The 23,310-nt window shown below is 40.2% G+C and overlaps 1 protein-coding gene across 2 annotated transcripts in view; it reads left to right on the top strand.

Moving 5' to 3' along the window:
- prkd3 (protein kinase D3) overlaps positions 1-23,310 on the top strand; it is a 50,213-nt gene continuing 26,903 nt past the window's right edge. The window contains exons 1-3 of one of the 2 annotated variants that reach the window (XM_032547526.1): positions 1-401; positions 2,031-2,186; positions 2,341-2,669. In XM_032547526.1, the coding sequence (XP_032403417.1) occupies positions 2,168-2,186; positions 2,341-2,669 (348 nt within the window). In that variant the 5' untranslated portion in view covers positions 1-401; positions 2,031-2,167. Of the gene's footprint in view, positions 402-2,030; positions 2,220-2,340; positions 2,670-23,310 lie in introns of both variants that reach the window. The other variant, XM_032547525.1, reaches the window with a different exon arrangement.

Below are 23,310 nucleotides of genomic sequence, written 5' to 3'. Positions count from 1 at the left end.
CGCACATGGAAACTCACTTATGCGGAGATAATAAAAAGACTCCAATCCCCAGCGAGAACAACTACTCTCCCTCTTTTTTCATCCTCGTCAAACAGGGGGAGTAGTCACAGCTGGAAGGATAATGAGATGCGCATGAATTTACAATCTGGAATAAGGGATTAGATAAACTAAATGGACCGCACGGTTCGTCTCGGCGAATCTGAATGAAGAATTTCAGCTACTGTTCGTTAGTTGTAAAACGAAGACGCTGCGCCTTTATTGCGTGTGACGTCCAAAATCGAAAAACAGAAAAAGAAGGGACCAAACTTCAGGCTTAGCTGTCTCTCTGTGGATGGAGTTGAAAAGTTTCATCTTCAGTTGTCTCACAATGGAAAGACAAGCGCCCTTCGCTGGAAGTGGAGGTAAAGTGTCATTTACTTCGACGGATTTGGGCTGAAACAGATTTTTCAACGTAGAGGGGGTTCCGGGGCAACAAAGAGGGACAGAGAGAGCAGATTTGGCGGCTTGTATAACTTGTTTTGCTGGCGTCCGCTCGGTTTAGGTTTTGCCAGCGAGCCGATAGAAAGTGGGAGGGGTGCAGATGTTCTGAAGCTTTGGGTCCAGATGTTTGTGCGGTTGCAAGAGGTCTAAACGTCAAGTTGAACTATCTCCTGCCTCTCCTTGGGGCTCTAATGTTCGTTTAGAGCTCTGAAGGATGAGGTAGGAACTAAAAAAGTTACAATTCTGATATTCTTACAATTTCAGTGGCTCATTTGTTAGAAAGTATCTACAAATTGATAGCAACTGATATTTAACAAAGCAATGAAAGGCAACATGTTTTATGCTGTGCATAAACTGAAAGCAAGCCAAATAAAAAGTAATATTATACTGTAGTTATATTAAAAATTACAAGCATCATAATGGTAAAGCCCTGGGGTGTAAGATAAACCAGTGATTCCCAACCAGACGGGCCCTGAAGTGGAGAAAGTGTGTCTTAGTGTAAGGGACACACTGATTGCATGGTCAAACGAGTTTGCATGCATTTATCTGCATTTTGCAAGTGTTTTCATGGAAGCAAAATAAATAAGCACATTATTTTGACTGTAATGGACTCTTAAAAACAGCATTCCCTGCACACGTATTCACTCTCCACAGAGAGAAAACAGGAAGATCCTGAAACAAACAGGAGTTTGTCAGTTAAATATGACATGCTACAGATGGACGAAACGTGGCGTCTGTGTTCTATTATTGTAAAAAAAAAATATATATTTTTAAGGGTGGGGATCTTCGCAAAAGAGGTCGCTAGGTTTCATACTTCTCATGTCGTGCATCGTTATCGGGAGCAAAACATATTGCAATTTATTGTGCTGAAGTCACAGAGTAGTTTGTTTCTTTTGCTACTTGAACTAGTTTTTAAAAATATAATGATTTATCTCATAAATCATAATTAATCCACATAAGGTGTGTGTGTTTAAGGTCGCGTCAATCTGATTGATGACTGGCATTTGCTTTTCAAGATCTTTTAGCCTACTGAATTTGCCCCTCAAAATAGCTGAGTTAATCAGTTTTTAAACATTTTTTTTATTATTTAATAAGCAGGTTTATTTGTGGATAATATCAAAATTAGTTTGATCTGAACATTTTTGTTAGTAGTTAACAAACAAAAATTAAACAAGAAGAAGAACATCTGCTCTTATATTTTTGTTCTCCCTTGATAAGCATACGAATAATAATGCCTGCCGCTAAACTGATTGCTGGTGGATAACTGATTTTATGATTAGGTAATAGAAATCAGCAAGAATTAATGAATTATCAGATTTTTTCAAGGTGTGTTCCATTTTTCTAGGAGAATATTTTAACCACCAGCTGAACTGAATGCCAAGTTATAAGAGGCGGGTAGTTCCAGGATTGGGAATAACCCTAGCGTAATGAGATTTAGCCTCAAGGCTTGGAACAAAATGTAAACACCAAGAGCTGACTCATTCATGGGCCTACTTTGCTTTTTATTGTTCTAATAACGTGTGTGTCTTTGTGTGTGTTTGTGAGAACAGGCTTCCTCTGGTCAGAGTGGATTACTGACTTTAGAAAAAAGAAGGAGCAAAACGTCAGGATATGAAGTTTGTTGCAGCAGCCTGTGGATTGTTCAGAGACCTTCCCTCCCTCACCTGGCCCATCTCTTGAACGATGCATGCATTTTCTGAGCTCAGGTGGGTGGGCAGCATCCTCTCAGCATCATTTCTGTGAGTCAGTAACACCTAAATTAAAAATATATGCCGCTGACTCATTACTACTGATGAGGAGCGCACATTTCCCGTGTGACAAGCCCATCCACAGAGACCGTGCTGTGCTTCTCCCTGCCAGCCTTCACTGAATCCCACCGTTCAGCGTTTTCTCAAGTCTCAACTGGAAGAAACCCAATGTCTGCCTCCTCTCCCCCGTCCTTTCCTCGGGCCTTCCTGCACTCGCTCCATCCGCTCCACCCACCCTCGCCGGGATCGCCTGGACAGCTCTACCAGCGGCTCTCCAACGGGAGCCACAGCGCCCCAAGTCCTACCAACTCCCGTAGCTCTTTCCATGGGGTCTCCTTCCTGCTGCAGATCGGACTGACCCGGGAGACCGTGAACCTGGAGGCCTGTGATCTCTCACTGTCCGCAGTCAAGGACCTGGTGTGCTCCATAGTTGATCAGAAGGTAAGATTGTCCTAAAATGTCTTTTTTTTTTTCAAGTGCCATCCATGCAATTATTCACTTTTTGAAATTAAAGGTTTTCCTAAAAACTTCAGCCAACATAATGATGCCTCGGAGCATGGTCTTTTGTCTCCCACCACATTCATCTGTCCAGATCATGTTTTTCCAAAGCAGACATCTGCGCCATGTGCTTAAATAATGAGTCAAACACAGCAGAAACGTGCAGGATGGTCGCGCCGAAGCTCCTCCAGTTACACAACACGCCGTCCACGTGCCAATTGTTTATGTTGTGGTGTTTTGTTACTTGACGTGAAACAAGTGCACAAACATGTACAGACCAATGCAGCACTTTTTGGTCCAATCTGGAATCCACTTTTATTTTCCATGACGGTGGTAATGTGTTATAACCACACCGCTGGAGTGGATTTCAACACAACTGTAGGTCATGTTGGTAAACATAATTTACCATTTCTTTTGATTTCTGGAAAAATAACTACTCGGATGAGTGCAAGTGATATGTTTTTCCCCTGTTATTTTCCAGTTTTGCTGAAATTTATCAAAAAGTTTTATTCATGTATTTTGTTTTTCTGTGTCTGTGCGTGTGTTCATTTTTATGAAGTGTAACACTTTTGGAAGAATAAGCATTTAAAGTTTTGCTTTATGAAATAGCTGAAATAGCATGAAGAAGTAATTTGGGAAAACTATTAACTCAGAAAAGATCTATATCGACCTAAGGTACAGAGTCAAACAATCAAATATTTTGTTGCCAACTTCTGATCACAGTTTTAGTTTTTATTGCTTTTACCTGTAAATACCACTTTCTCATAGAGTACTTTAAGGCTACGTTCACACAGCAGGCAAATGTGACTCAAATCCATTTCTTTGCACATACCTAACTTTTTCATCGCAACCCGAACATCCCAATTTCAATCTTTTCACCCCCCGAAGAAATCTCATCTGTGCCACTTCCATATGTGGTATGCGGAGAAGTATCTGTTTGCAAAGCATCTGCGGTCTAAAAGGTCTTTTCATATCTTTACATCTTATCTGACTTTTAGGTCATTGATGTGTGGTGTGGATCATGATTCTGCACCAAAAGAAGCCAGATCAGACATAAACAATGGCTGAAAATTATAATTTTGAAGGAAGTCTGTGTCAGTGGATCACATCACATCACACTCCCACTAGTTGTGATCAAACTGGACATCCAAACAGACTTCTCTGCTGAAGTCTGTTTGCTGTCCTATCTTTTTATAAGCTTCCCTCGTGTTGCCATGATCTTGTGACAATACTTTTGGCTCTGAATAAGTTTAAAATTGATCCATAGTCAATGGCATCCATTATCATTTCTGTAAACAGTGCGCTGCTCTGTGATGTCGACATTCACGCTCTCCTGATGATACACACCTAAAATGTAATGTACACCACATCTTAAATAATTAAAATTCACAAATTAAATAACAATGGCATCTCATTTGATATCTCAGAGGGAAAAGCTTTGACTTCGTGTTAAGTCCTAAATGTAAATATTATATTTCTACAGGACACTAAGAAGCTTTTTGCAATCCATTGTCAATTATTTATGTTAGCAGCAGAAACAGCATCACAAGCAGTCAGCACTATACAGCTCTACATGTCACCAATTTACATATTTGACTAATATTTCTGAACAAACCAAAGTTAATCAATAGGTGATGTTTTAGTTTCTTTAGCAATTTGCATTCACTAATAGCATTGCTAGCATTACTGACTGTAAGTGTCAATCTCTGCGTCTATAACAGGGCATCTGTTTGTACTCAGAAAGTTCCAAGGTGTTAGGGTCTCAGAACTAAGGCTGAAAAAGATGGAGGTCACTGAGTAGCCTTGAGCTCAGTGTCCATTGTGGCTGTCAGCCATATAAAACACTCTGAAAGTTATAGGTATAAACTATTTATTCACACATCTGACTGTTTCTGCAAATTAAAGCACTGACACTTACTGTATCTACAACATCTACTTGTTAACATGTGCTTTTAGTGTTTGCGTAAGGTGGCTTGCATTGCTAATCATGAAACAAATGGGACAGGTTTTCCAAATGGCAATAAATAAATCATCATCGGTTGTGATATCATTGACATAATCTGCTCTTCAACTTTAGAAACAAACCAAGTCTAGCATGTTCCATGTCGAGTGAAACATGACTCTTCAAAAGGATAAAACTTAGCAACTTTGCTGTAATTCGCTCAGCTTCCTGTTATCTTGAAGTCTAGTTCTCTGTTGTGGTAGCCTGCATGAACAGACAACATGCCTCTACATAATACACGGCTTCCTTTCTAGAAGCTTCTACTAGCTTTTGCGTGTTCTCTCCCCTTGTTTTGAAATTATCTACAGCTATTAAATTTACAGTTTGATGTACAGTATATTCTTAGTATTACATCATAGCTGATATCTCATTTGTTATTGCTTATAATTAAAAAGTAAATTTTAACATTTATGTGATGGTTGATGTAAAAACCCTTACACCTCTGTCTGTCGTAGTATGCTTTCTGTGCTTGCTATGGAATATAATATCTGCTCATTTACATTTATTGTAGAAATAGTAGATGCATTTCAGATGTCATCTTTGAAACCAAATCATGTCATAATTTCTTATATAATGGAAATGGCTAACTTTGTTTACGGTAACAACTTTTATGCCAAAGTACATTGTTGTCAGTGTAACATTATAGGTTGAAAACAAATTGGATTTTTATTTTCCAACTTTCTGATGGCCTAATGGGGTCAATCAAGTGTGAAGTCATGCCATTCTGGTCATTAGACAGTTTTTCTTTTTTTTGAAGTTTTTGTTTTTTTGACTTGTTACAAATTCTAAATAGTATTTACCTAACACTACATTTAAGTTTTACCAAACCATCAGCTTGATTTGTATTCACCTGCAGGTTCTAAATATCTTTCTAGTGCTGTAAATATTTGTTTTGCATTAATATTTTCTGCACTTCGTTGTTGCATGGGATTAATAGAGAGCGAAAGCCTAGTGAATTAATTTAATAGCTCGAGAGTGGATCCATTATCGCCTTTTTTTGGCCTCTTTTGATTAATGTTGATTACTCTGTTTGGTCTGTAATTATTGTTGACGGAATAAAGAAGAGCCTGATTAAAAAGAGCCATTTCATCAGCAGCTGGAATCTGCAGATTTAGACTGGACATAGCAAGGCTGATGTTTGACACAGTGGTTGTTAAAAATGAAGAGGAATGACATGAGGAGCTGGCTTAAGCAACAGGAGGATGTGGAATTAGCCATCTGTACTGAGTTTGGGTCCTTTGCCTCCAATGTTTTCTGAGTTGACATTCCAGAGGAGCTGGGTAATGTTGTTGTTCTTTACAAGGTCGGCTGATTCTCACTAGCTAGTTATGAGCAGTTCTGGTCCACAGAGCAGAAAATCTCATCACCACGGACATTTCAATGGATTCTGTAATATGTTGGATCTGTTGCAAGAAAACAGTAAGAGGAAAAGAGTTGGAAATATGAGGCTTTAAAGACTAAGAAAATCAGTACACGGTCCTCCCAACCAGCACATCTGCCAAGATGAAATCCATATTTCTTTTCTCTTGTGCACTCTTTTTTTTATCACAGAAGATGGTATCCATTCAGATGTGGTGAGATTATCTTGGTTCTTCTCTACATTATTGCAGCAGAACACATCCAGCCTGCTCAACTGCTTTTGTTGTAAAGTTTGTCTGCCAATTGTAGTGTGCTGCTTCAACTATTTCATGACATCCAGCCAAATGGCTTTGAGATCAACGGAAAATATGACTGTATCCTCGTGTGCTTTCAGTTTATCCCTGCCTCGCTTCTTGTTTTAAAATATGCATGACAGTGGGAAGTTTTTGTACGGTCCAGGTATTCGTGCCAATTTGTAAAGCTGTGGATCTCTAAACCTGGTTTGATTGTCCACTGATGGATGTCCCATGGCGTCTCTAGTCAGCAGAACTTCAGGTGTCTGTCATCGAAGTGGAGACAGGAAAACGATTTTGGACTTCATCTGTCAATATCTGCATGGGGGTAAAAAAAAAAAAAATGAATGCAAGTGCGCTTCCCTCCCATGGTGCTGTTTCCTCCGCTGAGACTTGGCCCGTTTCACCGAGTGACTCACCATTCAGTCATGCGACAAACAGGGATGCTCAGTCCAACTAGAATCTGCAGTCCAGTGTCAAGCTTTCTGCTGTGTCATCATTGGGAACTTTCTGAGTTGATTTCAGTTCCCTTGTCTTAGTTTTGTAAAAAGTTCACATTAAAAGGCAGAAGTTCCACTGCTGCAGAGATGGCAAAAAAGCTGTGTATACGTTTTAGTTATGAAACAATATCCTGATAATCATACATCTTTTGGAGACCTGTTCAATTCATCGTTTGAGAGTGCAAAGTGTATGGGACAACTGCAAACCAACCAAGACACATGGCTATACATCTAGATAGATAGATAGATAGCATTTATTGTCATTGAACAGAATTCAACGAAATTTCCATTGCAGCTCCCGTGCAAAAGGTCAAATATATACAGTAAAAATAAGCAAACACACAATAATAATAATAACAATATATACAACTAAATTAACTAAAGGCACTCAACCATCCAAAGAAGTAGCAGCAGGTCCAATTATGGCAAAGTACAGATGATGTGACAGTGCAAAGTGCAGAACAATATGGCTGTGTGGGGGTGGGGGATATATATGTGTGACTGCGAGGTTATGATATGTGTGGGAGGGGGGGGCAGCAGGGAGTAATGGCTCTGACGGCTGTGGGGAAGAAACTGTTTCTCAGTCTATTTGTTGTAGTCCGTATATTCCTGTACCGCTTGCCTGATGGCAGCGGCACAAACAGTCTGTGGCCCGGGTGGCTGGAATCCATGGCTATGGATCCAGCTCTCTTCTTGACCCGGTCTGTGTAAATGGAGTCCAGGTCTTGGAGGGGGCATCCCACAATGCCTTGTGCTGTTCTCACCACCCGTGTCAGTTGTTTCCTCTCCAGTGCTGTGCAGCTACCATACCACACAGTCATGTTGAGGCAGAGGATGCTCTCGATCATCGCCCTGTAAAAGTTCACGAGCAGCCGTGAGGAAAGTCCAGCCCGTCTCAGTTTCCTGAGGAAGAAGAGCCTTTGTTGTGCTTTCTTCACCAGGTGGGAGGTGTTTGTGTTCCAGGAGAGGTCAGACGTGATGTGGAGGCCCAGGAACTTGATGTTGTCCACATGTTCCACCACTTCTCCATCTATGAGAAGGGGAGTGTGATCCGTCTTCCTGGACCTTCTGTAGTCCACAATGACCTCCTTGGTCTTCCCTGTGTTCAGCACCAAGTTGTTGGCTGAACACCACTGAGTGAGCTGCAGAATCTCCTCTCTGTAGTGGGTCTCGTTGTTGTCTGAAATGAGACCCACTACTGTTGTGTCGTCCGCGTACTTCACGACTGTGTTGGTGGGGTGGATGGCCACGCAGTCGTGTGCAAACAGGGTGAAGAGAGCTGGGCTGAGCACACAGCCCTGCGGCGTGCCTGTGTTGAGGACCAGTGGGGACGATGTTGAGCCACTTATTCTCACCACCTGAGGCCTGTTGGTGAGGAAGTCTCTGATCCAGTGGCACAGTGAAGCGGGCAGCCCCACCTCGAGTAGCTTCAGCACCAGCTTGTCTGGGATGACGGTGTTAAATGCTGAGCTGAAGTCTACAAATAGCATCCTGACGTAGGTGTTGGGATGCTGCAGATGGGTCAGCGCTGTGTGCAGAGTGATGGAGACAGCATCCTCTGTTGACCGGTTCGCTCTGTAGGCGAACTGAAGGCTGTCCAGGTTTGCGGGGATGAAGTCTCTGATGTACCTCAGAAGAATCCTCTCAAAGCACTTCATGATCACCGGGGTCAGAGCGACGGGCCGGTAATCGTTCAGGCTGGTGATGGACCTCTTCTTCGGTACAGGGATGATGGTGGAAGACTTGAGGCACTCAGGAACCATGGCGAGCTGCAGGGACAGATTGAAAATGTCCAGAAACACTCCTGCCAGCTGGTCGGCGCAGGTTTTCAGCGTCTGGCCTGACACCTTGTCCGGTCCTGGAGCTTTGTGGGTGTTGATCCTCCTCAGGGTGGCCATCACCTGATGCTTCTGTAGGACGAGGGGCTGGTGCTGCTCTTCCAGTTGGGGTAGATGTAGGGCTTCTCTGCTGCCCGCCGTGTCAAAGCGGGCAAAGAAACTGTTTAAGGTGTCAGGCAGGGTGGGGTCGCGGCTGGTCAGCTGAGTGCTGTGTTTGTAGTCCGTCATGGTTCTTATGCCTCTCCACATGCTTCGGGGGTTGTTGTTGATGAAATGTTCCTCAATCTGCTGTTTGTACTGGAGCTTGGCCTGCTTAATACCTTTTTTCAGTTCCGACCGGGCCCTGCTATAAGCCAACCTGTCTCCAGACCTGTAGGCAGCATCCCGGGCTTTCAGCAGGGCCCGTACTGTGCTGTCCAGCCATGGTTTCTGGTTTGGAAACACTTTTATGGTCTTAACAGGGAGGACAGCGTCGGTGCAGAACTGAACATAGGACAGAACGGACGATGAGTATTCCTCCAAGTCTGCGCCGTCCCTGAACACACTCCAGTCTGTATGCTCAAAGCAGTCCTGAAGTGCAGAGGAGGCCTCCTCAGTCCAGACCTGAACTATTCTGGTGGTCGGCTTAGTTCTGCAGGCCAGAGGCTTGTAGACAGGAATCAGCTCCACTGAGATGTGGTCAGACATGCCCAGATGTGGAGCTGCTACAGCCTTGTAGGCTCTGGGGATATTGCAGTAGACCTGATCCAAAATGTTATTGTCTCTGGTGGGAAAGTTTATGGATTTGTGGAATTTGGGAAACACAGCCTTCAGTTCCACGTGATTAAAGTCCCCCGCCACAATCACGGCCGCCTCCGGGTTGGAGTTCATCTCCAACCGAACCAACAGACTCCAAACCAACAGACAAGGAGAGTGTAAATCAAAGAAGCAACTAGGGGCCTATAGCATCTCTGAAGTATCTAGTCTAGTCTGGTATTGCTCTGTATTTAGCCCCAGTCATCTTCCCATTAACTAGACTAGATTATTATTATTATTATTATTAATGGGAAGATGACTGGGGCTAAATACAGAGCAATATCAGATGAAAAGCTTTTGAAGTTTCACCTTTCAGTAGGATAACAACCCTAGAAATACAGAAATAAAATTTGTGGAGTTAAAGGGGCGTAATGTGAAAAGTTAAAAGTGTGTGAATACTTTTGAAAGTACTGTACAAGTTTGCTTTAGAAACATTTGGAATTAAACTTAAGGAGGAAATCTGATGTAACGTGACGTTAACATCTGACCTTACAATCTAATGGTAATGGAAGTGGAAAAATTTTATCATTATATCCTTACACCACCCACAAATTAGCTTTCTAATATTTTTATTAGAACTTTGTACTTAATGAGATTTTTTGTTTTATGGGCACATGACTCATTTTTGCCAACAGTATTCATTTGTGTTTTGGATAGGACTGGTGCTGTAAACTTCAAAGACCTCAAAAACAAACTTTCGGTACCTCATGCAGAAAAAGAGTGACCACAATGAAGTCAGGACGTTAGTATCACATCTGTCTACTGATGTCTTCATTTTGCCCCTTCTAACATTTTCTGACCAATGTACGCGTCTGACCAAAAATAACAGATGCTTCTTCTCATCTATGTAAGCGGAGGCTTGTTGATTGAAGGCCGAAGTGATGCTCAAATTAACTCGACTTTATTACAGTGCTGTTTATAGTACTTTAAAACTGGTTGCAATAGATACTTGGTCTTAATGATGCAGATATATTTTTACTTTCTGGCAAGAGAAATGTATGTGAACAAGAGCAGCTACATAGTAAAGAAAATATCAAGTCATCTACTTGGATTTAACAGGTTTTTATGGAACACTGTATCTCACCAAAAACTAAATAATAATCAATAAACTTGGTCGATAAGAATTATTTATTTCAGTTTTAAAACATATGAGCTGAACTTTGAGCCAGGATGATAGATTTATATCTAGTAAAATAGAGTTGATATAAGTTAGACCAGATAGCATAAAAGCAGTGGGACTGTACTAAGCTTTAAAAACTGGGAGCTGGTTCTTTGTTGTATTGTTTCATTATTTGTGGAAAGTCGCAAATAGGGTTTTTGTAATGCAGAAAACAATCTTAAAATTTCATCCTGGAAGAAAGTGAAGTCTCAAAACTTGTTTGACACCTGTTTTGATCAGAGTTTTAGTTAGAATTAGTTACATTTTAGCTTGGAGATGTTGTTGTTGTTCCACAGCATCAGTGTGTTTTAACTCATTTGGTGTTAAGTATTGTGGCTTACAAACAAGTTCAAGCTCCTAAAGAGGACTAGGAAGAAAAGTGAACTTGTTATTTTGCTGCATTCACTTCTTTTACAAAGTGGAAAGCAGTTGCTGCTGTGGTATGGGTATCGTAGCAATCTGCAGTCGCATTCTTTTGGTATCTTCTTAAATCTTGTGACCATAGCTCAAGGACAAATAGTTGGTTTCTTCCTGACTTCGGTGCTTTGCTTTCCTTAAACATAGCTGTTTTAAAGTTTCGTTTTCTTCTGTTGTTTTTTCCACATTAAAGTTTTAGGTCATGTGTTCAAACTTCATAAGAAGTCACGCAAATTCTGAAATCACCATATTGAAAATCCACACCACACATGAATACAATATATAGCATTGAAGTGGTTTGGCATCAGTATGCCAAATGTCCCAGATGTTTGCAAGGTTGACTTTTCATGTCTCCCCTTAACTCTTTCGTCTTGAATCCATCTCATTGTTGGACAGGGAGTCATGCAGCCTTGTTATAATAGCAGTGCATTGTATAGATTTTGTGCAGCTCATTCCCCTCCCTGCGAAAGGCTCAGCCACATGACTTGGCCAGATTCCACTGAATAGATTTCCTTTCTCTGTTCTCTGAGCTGATCTAAAAAGTTGCTTTTGATAGTAGTGGTTTGAACACAATAACCAGTTCTAGCGGGTTACGGTTAACCTTAGAAAAGAACAATCGGGTCTAATAGGTTCAGGCTCTCGCAAGTCCTGAATGCTTTCAAATCACTTCTTGTAGTGTCACCCCTCCGGAGGCAATCCAGGCTCCTTGAAGGCCGTGAGAAAGGACGAAGGCAGCCAACCATTGGGTGGTGGAGACAGATCTGATCCAAGATGGCTTGTTCACATCCCGGCTGTGACTGCGCCATGACTCCAAGCCTGGAGCTCACTGTGCTCCGATTTCTCCTTCTGGTGTTTTTGGGGGGGGGGGGCTTGATGAATGGCACGAGATAAACATCCATAGCTTCCACTTGTCGAGCGCTTCCTGTTTGGTGTCGCCCAAGTCCTCTCGTGCAGCCAGCAAGGGAGCAGTTGTGGGACAAAAGTTCACGACTCTCTGAGAATGACTCCCTGCAAGCCAGCTGGTCGCCCTGGACCGCCAGCCTGATACAGAGCATTCCATCTTCACCCCGGCATATTTGGAGAATGATGCGATGCTGATGATGATGATTATGGGTGGGATCAGACTATTAGGACATGGAACATTTCAGTCAAACACTTGCTGGATGCCTTGTTAGATCAGTTTTGCATTCAGCAACGCAAAGTTTTTGTAATAGTTTTTTTTTTTTTTTTTTTTTACTGATAGTGCAGAGTTTACTCCAAAATGTCAGTTCAGTTCCTCTGAATTATTTGAAAAGAAAAAACTAAGGGTTTCCTCTATTGTTCCTGGTGTGTTCATTACATGATGCTGTTGCAGTTGCAGTACAGCTGGAAGGGCTGTACTGCAAGCTGTACTGCAACTGCAGCACAGTACAACTGCAGTACAGAAAGGCAGCTGCCTCAGCCACAGGTTTCCCTACTGGTTTTGTCATTGCTGTTAACTCCCAGGCTCTGTTTGAGGTCTGTGCAGCTGCCTCTGTAATTACCGAGACAAAGGCCTTTTTGAATCAGAAACGGGTTGGAGAACATAAGGGAATGGCAAAGCGTTATAAAATAAAAATTAAGAGTGCTTTTAAATATTTTTTTTAAAAGTATCTCTTGAAAAACACTGTAAAAATCAGTGCTGGATACTATTTGTCGCTGCCTTTTGTGTCTAAAGTAAAAGTAAGTTTTAACAAATAAAGACAGAAGCGAAGATACCCCTACCAGCAATGTTTAAGATACATATTTTTTTTGGTAAACATTTACATATAAAGCTGAATGGAAAAAAAAACAAACACAAACTGAATGTCTTTAGTAAGAAAGGTAAAGAAAAATAGGGTTACGATGCACACCGTTATTCTAGTACTTCTTTGCAGAACTCAAATTTTATTACAGCATTTCGATTTTTTGGGTGGTAGTCTATCAGTATGGCAAATCTTTACCTAATACTATACACTCATTCTTTGCAAAAAAAAAAGGATCTGGGACAAATTTGTCAGAAAGCTCTGCTGAAAGATTAAGTTTCTCTTAACTGGAGATGTTGTTTTTGCATCAAACATATCTTTCACAATTCTGACCAAAAATCCAAACCTTAGTTTCAAATTGCCTAGTTTCTTTACATCTCAACGGGCCTCGTATTTTAATAGTGCATACACATTTTGTATCCTCTGTGAATGAGAGAATGCACCAGGTGAAACATTCAGAGGCCCCACTTCACTCCAACTAGCCTTGACTGAAACACAAAGGAAATAAATCACCATCAGATTCCCTAGTAGTCAAGAGATGATGCCAACAAGTGCATCATCTCTTGGAGCTGGTAATCGTATTTCACCCCAGAAGATGTCCCGGCTGCAGCAGCGTAGAACCGTATGTGCTATATGAAGTCTAAACTTTCCTAGAAAGTTCATTTGACTTTTTGTCAACAACAAAACCAGTCACCAGTGAATCAAAACAACTGGTATTGGTTTTAAAAGACATGGTAATTGCTCCTTTTATACATAGGTTTTCAGTGTTTATTTTCAGCTTACTGATGTATGTATTCCAAAACCATGGCGTTGACTAAATTCATATCACAGTGGGGATTGATGCACATGCACAACCTAAAGCCGTTTTACACAAGGAATCTATCAATTTTCCTGGTCTTGGAGTAATTTGTGGAAAACGGGGGAAGAAAGAAGAAAAAAAGAGGGGGGGTATCTCTGAAGTTAAGTGAGCTAAGTAATTTCTACCATCTGCAGTGCACATTGCTGCCTCCTTGCTCCCCTTTAAATGTAAAGTGGCAAGGCAGAACACAAGGCCTGGCCGCAAGAGTCAGAGAATGACAGAGTGGAGAAGTTTGGATCTCTCTGGAGAAAGGGGGTTCTTTGCGGAGGGGTTTGAATTTTTTTTTCCTTGCCAAAACCATCAGAAGAAGGCAAGTTGCACCACTAAACGTAGCTTGTAGTTTGCCTGAATATTCTCCACCGCACTTGACTTGCCAGTTGTGAGTTTATAATCTTGCACCACTCCAATCTCTGCTAATGCTATCTGAAATGGCTTTGATTATTATTGTATTGAAGTGGTAGAGTGCAGCGTAACGGTACACCCATTTAATATGCGGGACTCCCAGCCATTTTGTTTCTGTGAGGCCCAGCACGTGTTATTTGGGATTGCTTCCGATCAGCCCTGAAGAATTTGTAACTGTGCATTACCATGGTTCAATGAAAGAGGATTTCTCGTTTCCCTTATTAATTTACTTATTAACAATTGACTTTGACTGGCTTCCGTCTAGGGAGCTTCAAGCATGACAAATGCTGACTAGAAACAGTCAAACTGACGTTGCTGGCACAAAGCTTACCCTCTTCATATTAATGCATCCCTTTTCTGTGTAGTCAAGTTAATCTTTGCTGACTAGAGGAGCTCTTAGAAGCAGAAGATTACACATTTTTTAGGAGATCTGCCAAAATGTTTTTCCGGTGACCAGCAGTGAAGTTCACGTGACTTCTATTGTTGCCACTCAGTCATTTCAGCGAGGCAATATTGATCTCTGTAGCATTTAGCATGTTTCAGAATGTCTTATTCTGTGTTGTTTTCTCAGCACTGTTTGCTTTTCCTGTCTCTCAGAGCAGAGAGTGATCTGTCAAACTGATAGGAAGGTGGCAGAGGAAGTGAAATTATATGTTGATGCAGCAAGAAGGTCTTTGAGCTAAAGAGGGTGAAGGGCATGCAAAATGTTTAACTAGTAGCATTATTTCTAATGTATTAAAATGGAACCTTAGGAATTGTACAGCTACAGAACTTTTGTTTGAATTTCAAACGAAAAGAAAGCAACTCAGCATGGCTCCCTCTGTCACTGTGTCTCTTTATTCAGCTACATTGGCTGGTTAGCTGCCCTCAGAGCCGCTCCCTGTTTCCATATTCCCTTCACTGCTGCTCTCCAATCGGCTGTGGTCGGCAGAGCAGCACAGCCTGTTCGAGTCTGTGTGAAATGGCTTTTCTGCACACTGAACCTGCCATTATTCTTGTCCCTGCATATAAACATTTAGAGAAATTGCCTGTTGGAGCTTGTGTTTTAAAAGGAGGTGACAGCTTGAATGTTGAAATGTGGCTGTTCTGCTTGTTTTTGAGTTGGCACCAACTGCGTTAAGTGAAATTAAGTCCACAAAAGAACCTGGAAATCAAGGAGCTTGTTTCTAATGGCTTTCCAAAACAGACCTCGCAATGATTCTTGATGTTTTTTTGTTGAGCAACAGACGTCTGCTCCTACATCCTGCTATTACCACACACCTACTGACCTCCATCAGAACAAGAGAAAGTGCAGACGCCATCAATCTTGCAGAAATCGCCCCCAGGTTCATCTGTTCATTTTCTCCATGTGGAGCTGGTGGCTTTTTCCTGGATCACATTGAGAACATGGAGTTAGTAGTTAAGTACGCTGCCTTGTAATACTATCCATATATTTTTTCATATTTTGCCGCATTACTTTAAAGCATCTGACTGACTAACACAAAATAGTGCCTAACTGTGAGGATAATTATGGTTTTCAGTAGAAAAATAAACAAAAAATCTGTTAACGGTGGGATGCGTTTTTATGATGACTCTAAATAACACCCAAAGTAACCAAATGGCTTCAGAAGCCAGTATTATTATAAATGGCTTTCATTTGTGTGAAATTTAATCATGTCATAAATCTAGCTATTTTGTAGCTGTGAAGCTTAAGAGGTTTGTTATAGAATATCAGTGAAAACACAGCACCATGAAGACCAACGATCACAGCAGACAGGTCAGGGATTAGTTTGTGATTGTTTGAAAGAAAACTTCAAGAACTCCAAGATACAATTTACCACAAGTGGCACAAGAAAATTCAGAAGAAGGAGCTCTGGTAATTGGCGTTTGCTGTTGTGGAAGAAAACTTAGTTAGTCTCTATAATGAAAGATAGTGGTGTTAGTATCATGATGTGGGGATGCTTTTCTCCTGCAGATCAGAGCTGATTTGTAAGATAGATGGAGCTAAATAATGCAAAGTCTTGAAAGAAAACCTGTTGGAAAACACTTGAAATTGGGAAGAGGTTCATGATGGCTCTAAAGAGACAGACAAGAGCTACTGTTGCTACATGTTAGTGTCAAAACTCAAACCTGACACCCTTCAGGATCTGTGGCAGGAGTTGAAAACTGCTAGCCAGGAACTCTTGATCTAATCTGATATGTTTGCATTTTTTGAGAACCATGTTTTGTTTTCCTGCTACTTTACTTTGGCTATACACCACATTGGGCTGTTCTGTCTCATAGATTCCAAATAAGATGCCTCGCAGCTGCCGAAGTTTGTAGCTGTAATTTGGTATGAAAACGTTTGCAAGGCACCATATATGTTTAAGGCAGAGGTTCAGGGGTTGGATCGTTTGCGGCCATAACTCATCAGCTGTGTGCAGGGGCCTGGCCAAGCTTGGCTTAGATTATGCTGCTGTCTTCCTGTGAGGGCCTTAGATCCTGTGACTCAGCCTTCCTCTGCTCTGCCTGGACACCGCTCATGCCTGTAAAAAGCCATGCACACACTCATGCATACACAGACACATGAAACCATACACCTATAGAAATATAGGTTACTGAAGAGATGTGAGACTGTTTCTGTTATTTATGTAAATGTTTTGCAGTGTTAGGCTAAAAGCCACCTGATTGGATTAGTGATACAGTGGGTTGTAACTAAACAATGACCTCACCTCCATTAGCACTTCTGTGGCTTTTGTACTTTAGGCAAATTCAGCTCAGGGGGAGTATTGTTTCTCCAGATCAAAATAATAAAAATATGTCAGAATATCTGTAGGATTTTCTTCAGACTGCTCTTGGATTTGGCTGGAAACCATCTGCTTTTGTGATTGATGGAAATAAGGTAGAGGGTATAGCTTTCTTATCGTCTCATGCTGATTGAACGACATCTAAAATGACAGGTGTCTCCTCTCCTGTTATACTGTGGTCTGGCCAAGGTTCTGCAGCTAATTGCGGTGGTTAGAGGAGCGATTCCACCACGTCTGCACCAGTTTAAAATAAACAAAAAAAAACAGAAGATGACTTAGAAAAGCAGCATGAAAACTAGTAGAGTTTATTGCATATAATATCTTGGCACTTTTTTAACTTCAGGAATTTTTTAGCTGTGCAAAGCCTAACTACAGTGATCAAACATCTCTGGGACTTGCAGACTGATAACCTTACAGCATTTTACTCTTTCCCTGTAGCGTGCTGTTGCTGCAAAGAGCAGCAGTTGAATTACTGTTAGGATTTTGACCTTGTTTTGCATGTGTCACACTGTAGCACCACATACATGTGGAGCACAGCGTTATTTCATGCTTAGCTGGGACTTCGAGAGTTTAGAAGCATCAAGTGTCATTAAAAGTGTTGCGCTGCTATATTCTGTAACGACATTGAACTTGTACTGTAAGAACTATGAATGAACAGCGAGACATATTCCCCCACATGGAAGAAAACACATTAGTCAGCCCTAAGAGTGAGAAAGTAGCTGCTTCTATTACCACTAAGTTACCACATGAGCTTCCTTTCTGCTACATGTGGCTCATTGAGTTAAAACTTTTCCTTTTGCAAAGGAAAAACGGCTATGTAATGAGGAACATTTACAGTGACTTTGTTTCGGTGCACGACGGGATAGATTTGCAGGATTCTGGAGGTGTAGAAATATGAAGTATGAGACAGCCACGCACACCCTCCCCCCATTTCTTGTGCCTCCAGCTGTAGGGTGTTTTTCTTGGCCTGAATGTAAAAACACAGAAGCAAACAGCTTTATGTTATGTATGGTGGAAACAAAGCATGAATCATGGAGTTTGGCGGAGAGGGAATTACCAAAAATGTCATTTCTATTCTGAACATTACATGTGTTTGTCTTCAAAATACTTTCATATACACTGTAATAGCCATGCTGCAGAGCTTTGTGGAACTGCTTTCGCACAAAAAATGTTGAAGGGGAAGTGGCATAGCTTTGACTCAGTGGAGCTAACTTCTTTTATTCTTTGAAATTTTATTTTTAAATTTTGTAATTTTTTTACAGTGTGTACTTTAGTTTCTGTTTTGAAATGAAGATAAAAAAGTTTGTTTTCCTTGTAAATAGTGACTTTTTGTAAAGTAGACCATATTATGGGATAAACTGCATTTTTACAAAGCAATAATAATAAAAAAGAAGAAGCCATATGATGAAAATAAAGAACTGTTAGGGAGACCGGTGTGCTCTGATTAATTTAGACTGTTGAAACTTTAGGTTTAAGTAAATGCTGTCTTTATCTTTTAGTCAAGATTTGGCTGCATTCAGTGTTTTTGTTGCAACTGTTGCATTTGGATATTTTAGAATACCGGTATTGAAGTTCAAAAGGTGAAAACCCTTTATACAGTAAATGAAATAATTCCTGGTAATTTTCAAAACAAAAGTACATTATCTAAATACTGTTGTAGTTTTATTGTAAGGTAGAGAGGCAGAACATCAACAAAAAATAAAAAATAAGGGCTTTAAGATCATTTTTATTATGTCCTTGTGTCATTGAGTGAAATAGGCACCACTTATAATCTGCTGACTTAATAGGATGTAAGACATTATTTGTAGCAAAACATCAAGTTTTCCAAACATCTCAGGAGGGATTTTGAGCCACTCCTTTTTACAGAAACTCTCTAAATCCTTCAGGACTCTTGTTTTCTGCTTGAAAATGTACGGGTTTTCTGTTGGACTGAGGTCTGGAAACTGATTTGGCCACTCCATGACCTTAATCTACTTCTTCTTTGATCACTCGTTGTTGTGTATTGTAACCTTTGTTTTTTTTTTAAATGCTGGACAACTCATTCTTTACCCCACTTTAGTGTTAACCTAGATTTCCATGTAAATGACTCTGTTCATTAGTCAACCAAAGCACTGAAATTGCCCTGGGGCCGTAGCAGAGCCGATTTGTACTGATTGGAAATCTTGACTGGGGAACTAAAACCTATGTATGGCTTCTGTAGCTAGGGGATGGTTGACCTCAGTAGTTTACAGTGTAGCAAGTTCCTAATGGTTGTCTGGTTATGTAGTCTTTTTGGTTTCAGATCACTAACAAGTTTCCTAAGTAATCACTGGCTGTGGAAACTTCCTATTGGATACCAGACAGCTTGGATTCTGTGCTTCTCCAAATGAAATTCAAACTTTTCTTTTATTTGGGAAGAGGAAGTTTACAGCAATGTCTGATCCTTTTTCTGATTAGCCCCGGTAACACTTCTGACTTTGTTTTTGGTTTAGGAGTTTAATATGTTGAATGTGACAGCTTGAGCCCTTGCGTTCTGGTTGTGGTGATTCTTGAAGCACCAACTCCAGACCATCCCTTTTGAATCTAACTAAATTCTTTAATGGACTTGCTTCATAGTCCTTTCAAGGTTGCAGTTATCTGTGTTGGTTGTGCACTTTTTTGCCACATTTTTTACTGCTAGTCAACGTTCCATTAGCCACACTTATCAAAGCACACAAAAACTATTAATGAATTAGCATGAAAAAAATTAGATTAAGATGTATTTTACCTGTATTTTATCACATAAATGTTACTATTTTAGTTTTGTATGTAGTGTAAGGAATGTATTTGAGCTTCTTTCCTATTTAACTCTTTTTCATGAATGTTGCTTTTTCCCTTTAGCAACATTCATGAAAATTTGAGGAATATATAACATTAGCATGATGCAGTTATACCATTTTTGCAATGATGCAGTTCTATAATCAAAACTATAATTGTATTTGAAAAGTAGATAATGTGTATATTTGTTCCTGAAGAAAGAACTGTATAGTCACTCTAACCTTATTATGTTGAAACAGTTAATAGAGGACGAAAAAGTTATTAAAGCAATAAATTATTTAATTTAGTAACATAATTTTTGCAAAGAATTTATCTTTTTAATGCTACTTGAAAGTTTCTGTGCACATTTTAACATTTGCATTTGATATACACAGGAATTTGCATCATTTACCCTCAACACTGGTGAAGATATGCAACTAGTTTTTCCAGTGGCGTACTTTGGCAAAGTATCGAAGTATCGAAGCGCATTTTCCTCTTTTGTGGGTGGTAAATTACACCTGTTTTGATGTGAAAAAGTTTCCTTTCTAAGAAACCTATACTGTGGTTTATTCCTTTATTGCAAGACTTGTATACTAAATATGAAACATCTTAAAGCATTTATTAATTGTCTGGGGCAAAAATCCTGCTTTTAGTTGCCTTTGACACCAGAAACTCGGCATAACGTACAACAAACTAAAAAAAGTTATCTTCTGTCTTTTGATGTAGTTTCTCCAGGGTATGTGATCCACTTTCTTGCACAATTAAATAATTGCAAACTTATAAGTAAATAGTGTTATTTATCTGTTGAATAAAACCACATTTGATCACACACAGGTCCTGTGACAGCCTGTATCTTGCTACCGCAAGCAAAATAAACAAGCGCCTTCCACCTCCTGACTGGTGTTGAATATTTCACAAGAGTCAGGCACCTTGATTAAAAAAAACACTCCAGCTTTTTGGAGGTTGAATGTTATTTTACTTGCATACCTTGTTTTGTCATTGCATTTCTTCAGTAACCTAGATGTACATGCTTATACCCAGTCGGAGGAGCAGTTGTTCCCTCAAAATCTGCCTAAAGTCATAGCTTCAGTTTCCAATAAAATCTTAAGAAATGCTAGCTACAAAGTGGTAAAGATGTCTTTTAAGTTTAGGTTTACATGAAGTGACACTTCATTACTGCAGGCTTAATGAAAGACTGCATTGCTTTAAATAATGACAGCTCACAACATTTTCTAAACTAAATGTTGTGTAACTTTAACCTTTACACCGTGGGTGTCTGGCTGTGTCAGATTAGATATTTACAGTGTAAGAAGGAAGAATGGCCTAATGCAGTGAAAATAAACCACATGACAGTCGAATGCCAGAGGTAACGGGGCCTTCCTTCCCTTTGCCATTTTAGGAAAAAATTTAGCCTGTTTTGAAGAGTGTTTCTGAATGAATCCATTATAGGCAGACAAATAACACTAATGATAAATAAGGTTGTAGAGGAAAGTTAAAAGACATAACCTTAAATGATTAGTTAACTAATCAAACTATTGATGGAGTAAAGAAAACACACAATCTCAAAGCTGAGACTTTATTCTTTAATTCCTCTTTTTAGTTTTATATTTTTGTAAATTTGTCAAAACAAAAAAATCTGGTTCCTGATATAACTTATGAAACTGTTATCGTCCCTTTTTTACTTTTACAGTGTTTACCAGTTGAAAAATTTTTTGTCATCACATCTGCGTGGTCCTTTACCAGGTTGTAACGGTGTAGATCAGCCTAAGATCCAGCAGCATGCTCTCTTCACTGTGATCACAAACTACTCTTTACACCACTTGACTTATGAAATCCTTTTACTGTGCCTTGCAAAACCTTTTTACATTTAGCAGTATAACCACAAACTTGAGTGCATTTTATTGAGGTTTTCTAGTAGATGAAGGCAAAGTTGTAAATAGTTGTGAAGTGCAGGGAGATTAAGCTTTTGGTGTGCATTCAAATGCATGTGTGTTAAATATACAGTACACCATCCTCAGCATGTCAGATTCTGCTGATCAACAATTATACAACAGTCGGACATCGAAGGATGATATGAAGTCTCAGTTCTATGTAAACCTTTGGACTGAACAGTTGTTGATCTGTCTATGCTTTGCACTAGGTCACACTCTTTCTGCAATCCCATGTTACCTCTTACAGTTTACAGCAAATACAAGTAATACTATCTTCCAAGGTATAATGTTGGAAGAACACCCCATTTATTGTTGGGATCTTTCAACTGATTGCAAGGTGAAATAAACATGCAGTAATCATCCTTAGAAACAATGTTCTAGAACATAAAACATTCACTAAACATCTTCACGGCCTTGTCCCTGACCTGATTGCTGTGTTCCTTGATTTCCATGACCTGTTAGTTCACTGATGTTCTGAACGTCTGAAGCAAACCGCTGAGGCCTTCACAGATCTACAGTATTTACACTAAAATTATTGTATTACATACTTATTACTCAGGGGACTTCAAGAAATCGGTTGTTGTGGATTTAATTTAGGGGTAGCAGAGTAACAAGACCTTACTGCAAATGCAAAATTTGAAGTTTGTGGTTGTAACTTAAAAAAGGTGAAAGATTTCAAGAGGTGTGAGTAGTTTTGCAAAGCATGACATACTGTATGAACCAATTATTTAATAATTGTACAGATGTAAAATGTAATTTTATTGTTTTTCATGGTTGAAACAGTTGAATAACATGTCAGTCATGTTTCCCTGTCACCTTTACTCACTTCTTTTGTCGCTGCCCTTTGCTTCTGTTAGTCACAACAGGATTTAGCACATCAAAGGTGGATTAGTTCGTTTAACAAAACCATACAACTCTGCACTCGTCTTTCCAGCCTGACTTGAGGACCTCACACACAGTCCCCCGGTCTTTGGTGTGCGTGTGTGGTCGTGGGTGCTTGGCTGACTGAATCTTTGTTTGAAGATGATAAAAAGCATTGCTAGCCTTCAGAGATCCATCCAATCATATGTGTAGAGGCTGTTCTGTGAGATTTAGCTTGCGTAAAGGCTGTAAAACGGCGGTAAGCGCTTCATTTTCACAGACCAGAAAGAAAAATTGTGTCAAAGTTTGCTTTAGACAATCATTCACCCCATCTATTTCTGAACAACAAACTGCTTTTAGCTAAAGTGAAATGGCTAAAAAAGCATCCTAAACCTGCCATTCTATTGTTCTTGTACCTCATGCTTCCTCTTGCTTTATCGGGTGTGGAAAGTTGTGTCCTCTGCCCTTGTAGCACTAAATGCTTGCCTGCAGATGCTCCTGCTTCAGAGCTCTGCACAGTGGAAAGTACTGCTCGATATGCCAATAGGAGGGGGTGTCAATCTGGAAAGACTCTAATTTTTAAGTGTGCATCTGAGAGCCAGCTTGTCCGGATGGAGGAGGAAAACCCCACAGCGAAACTGCAGCCAGCTCAGGAAGGATGCTCCCCATTTTTCTTCCACATACGGGGCGGTGGCGGTTCATGCCACATGGTGTTAATCACCTGAAAGCGTGACAGGGTTTAGGAAGTAGATATGTCAGAATGAGGGGGCGAGCTGGAAACATTCCATTAAGCCGACACGTGCAACACGCAGTGTCGAACTGAACAGCATCTATGTAGCTGTGAAAGTCATTCATTTAGTTTTAG

This window comes from Xiphophorus hellerii, chromosome 19 (assembly GCF_003331165.1).
Source record: "Xiphophorus hellerii strain 12219 chromosome 19, Xiphophorus_hellerii-4.1, whole genome shotgun sequence".
In the NCBI taxonomy this organism is placed as follows: domain Eukaryota; kingdom Metazoa; phylum Chordata; class Actinopteri; order Cyprinodontiformes; family Poeciliidae; genus Xiphophorus; species Xiphophorus hellerii.
The sequence above is the reverse complement of the archived record's forward strand: the minus strand, read 5'-3'. Positions and strand labels throughout refer to the sequence as shown.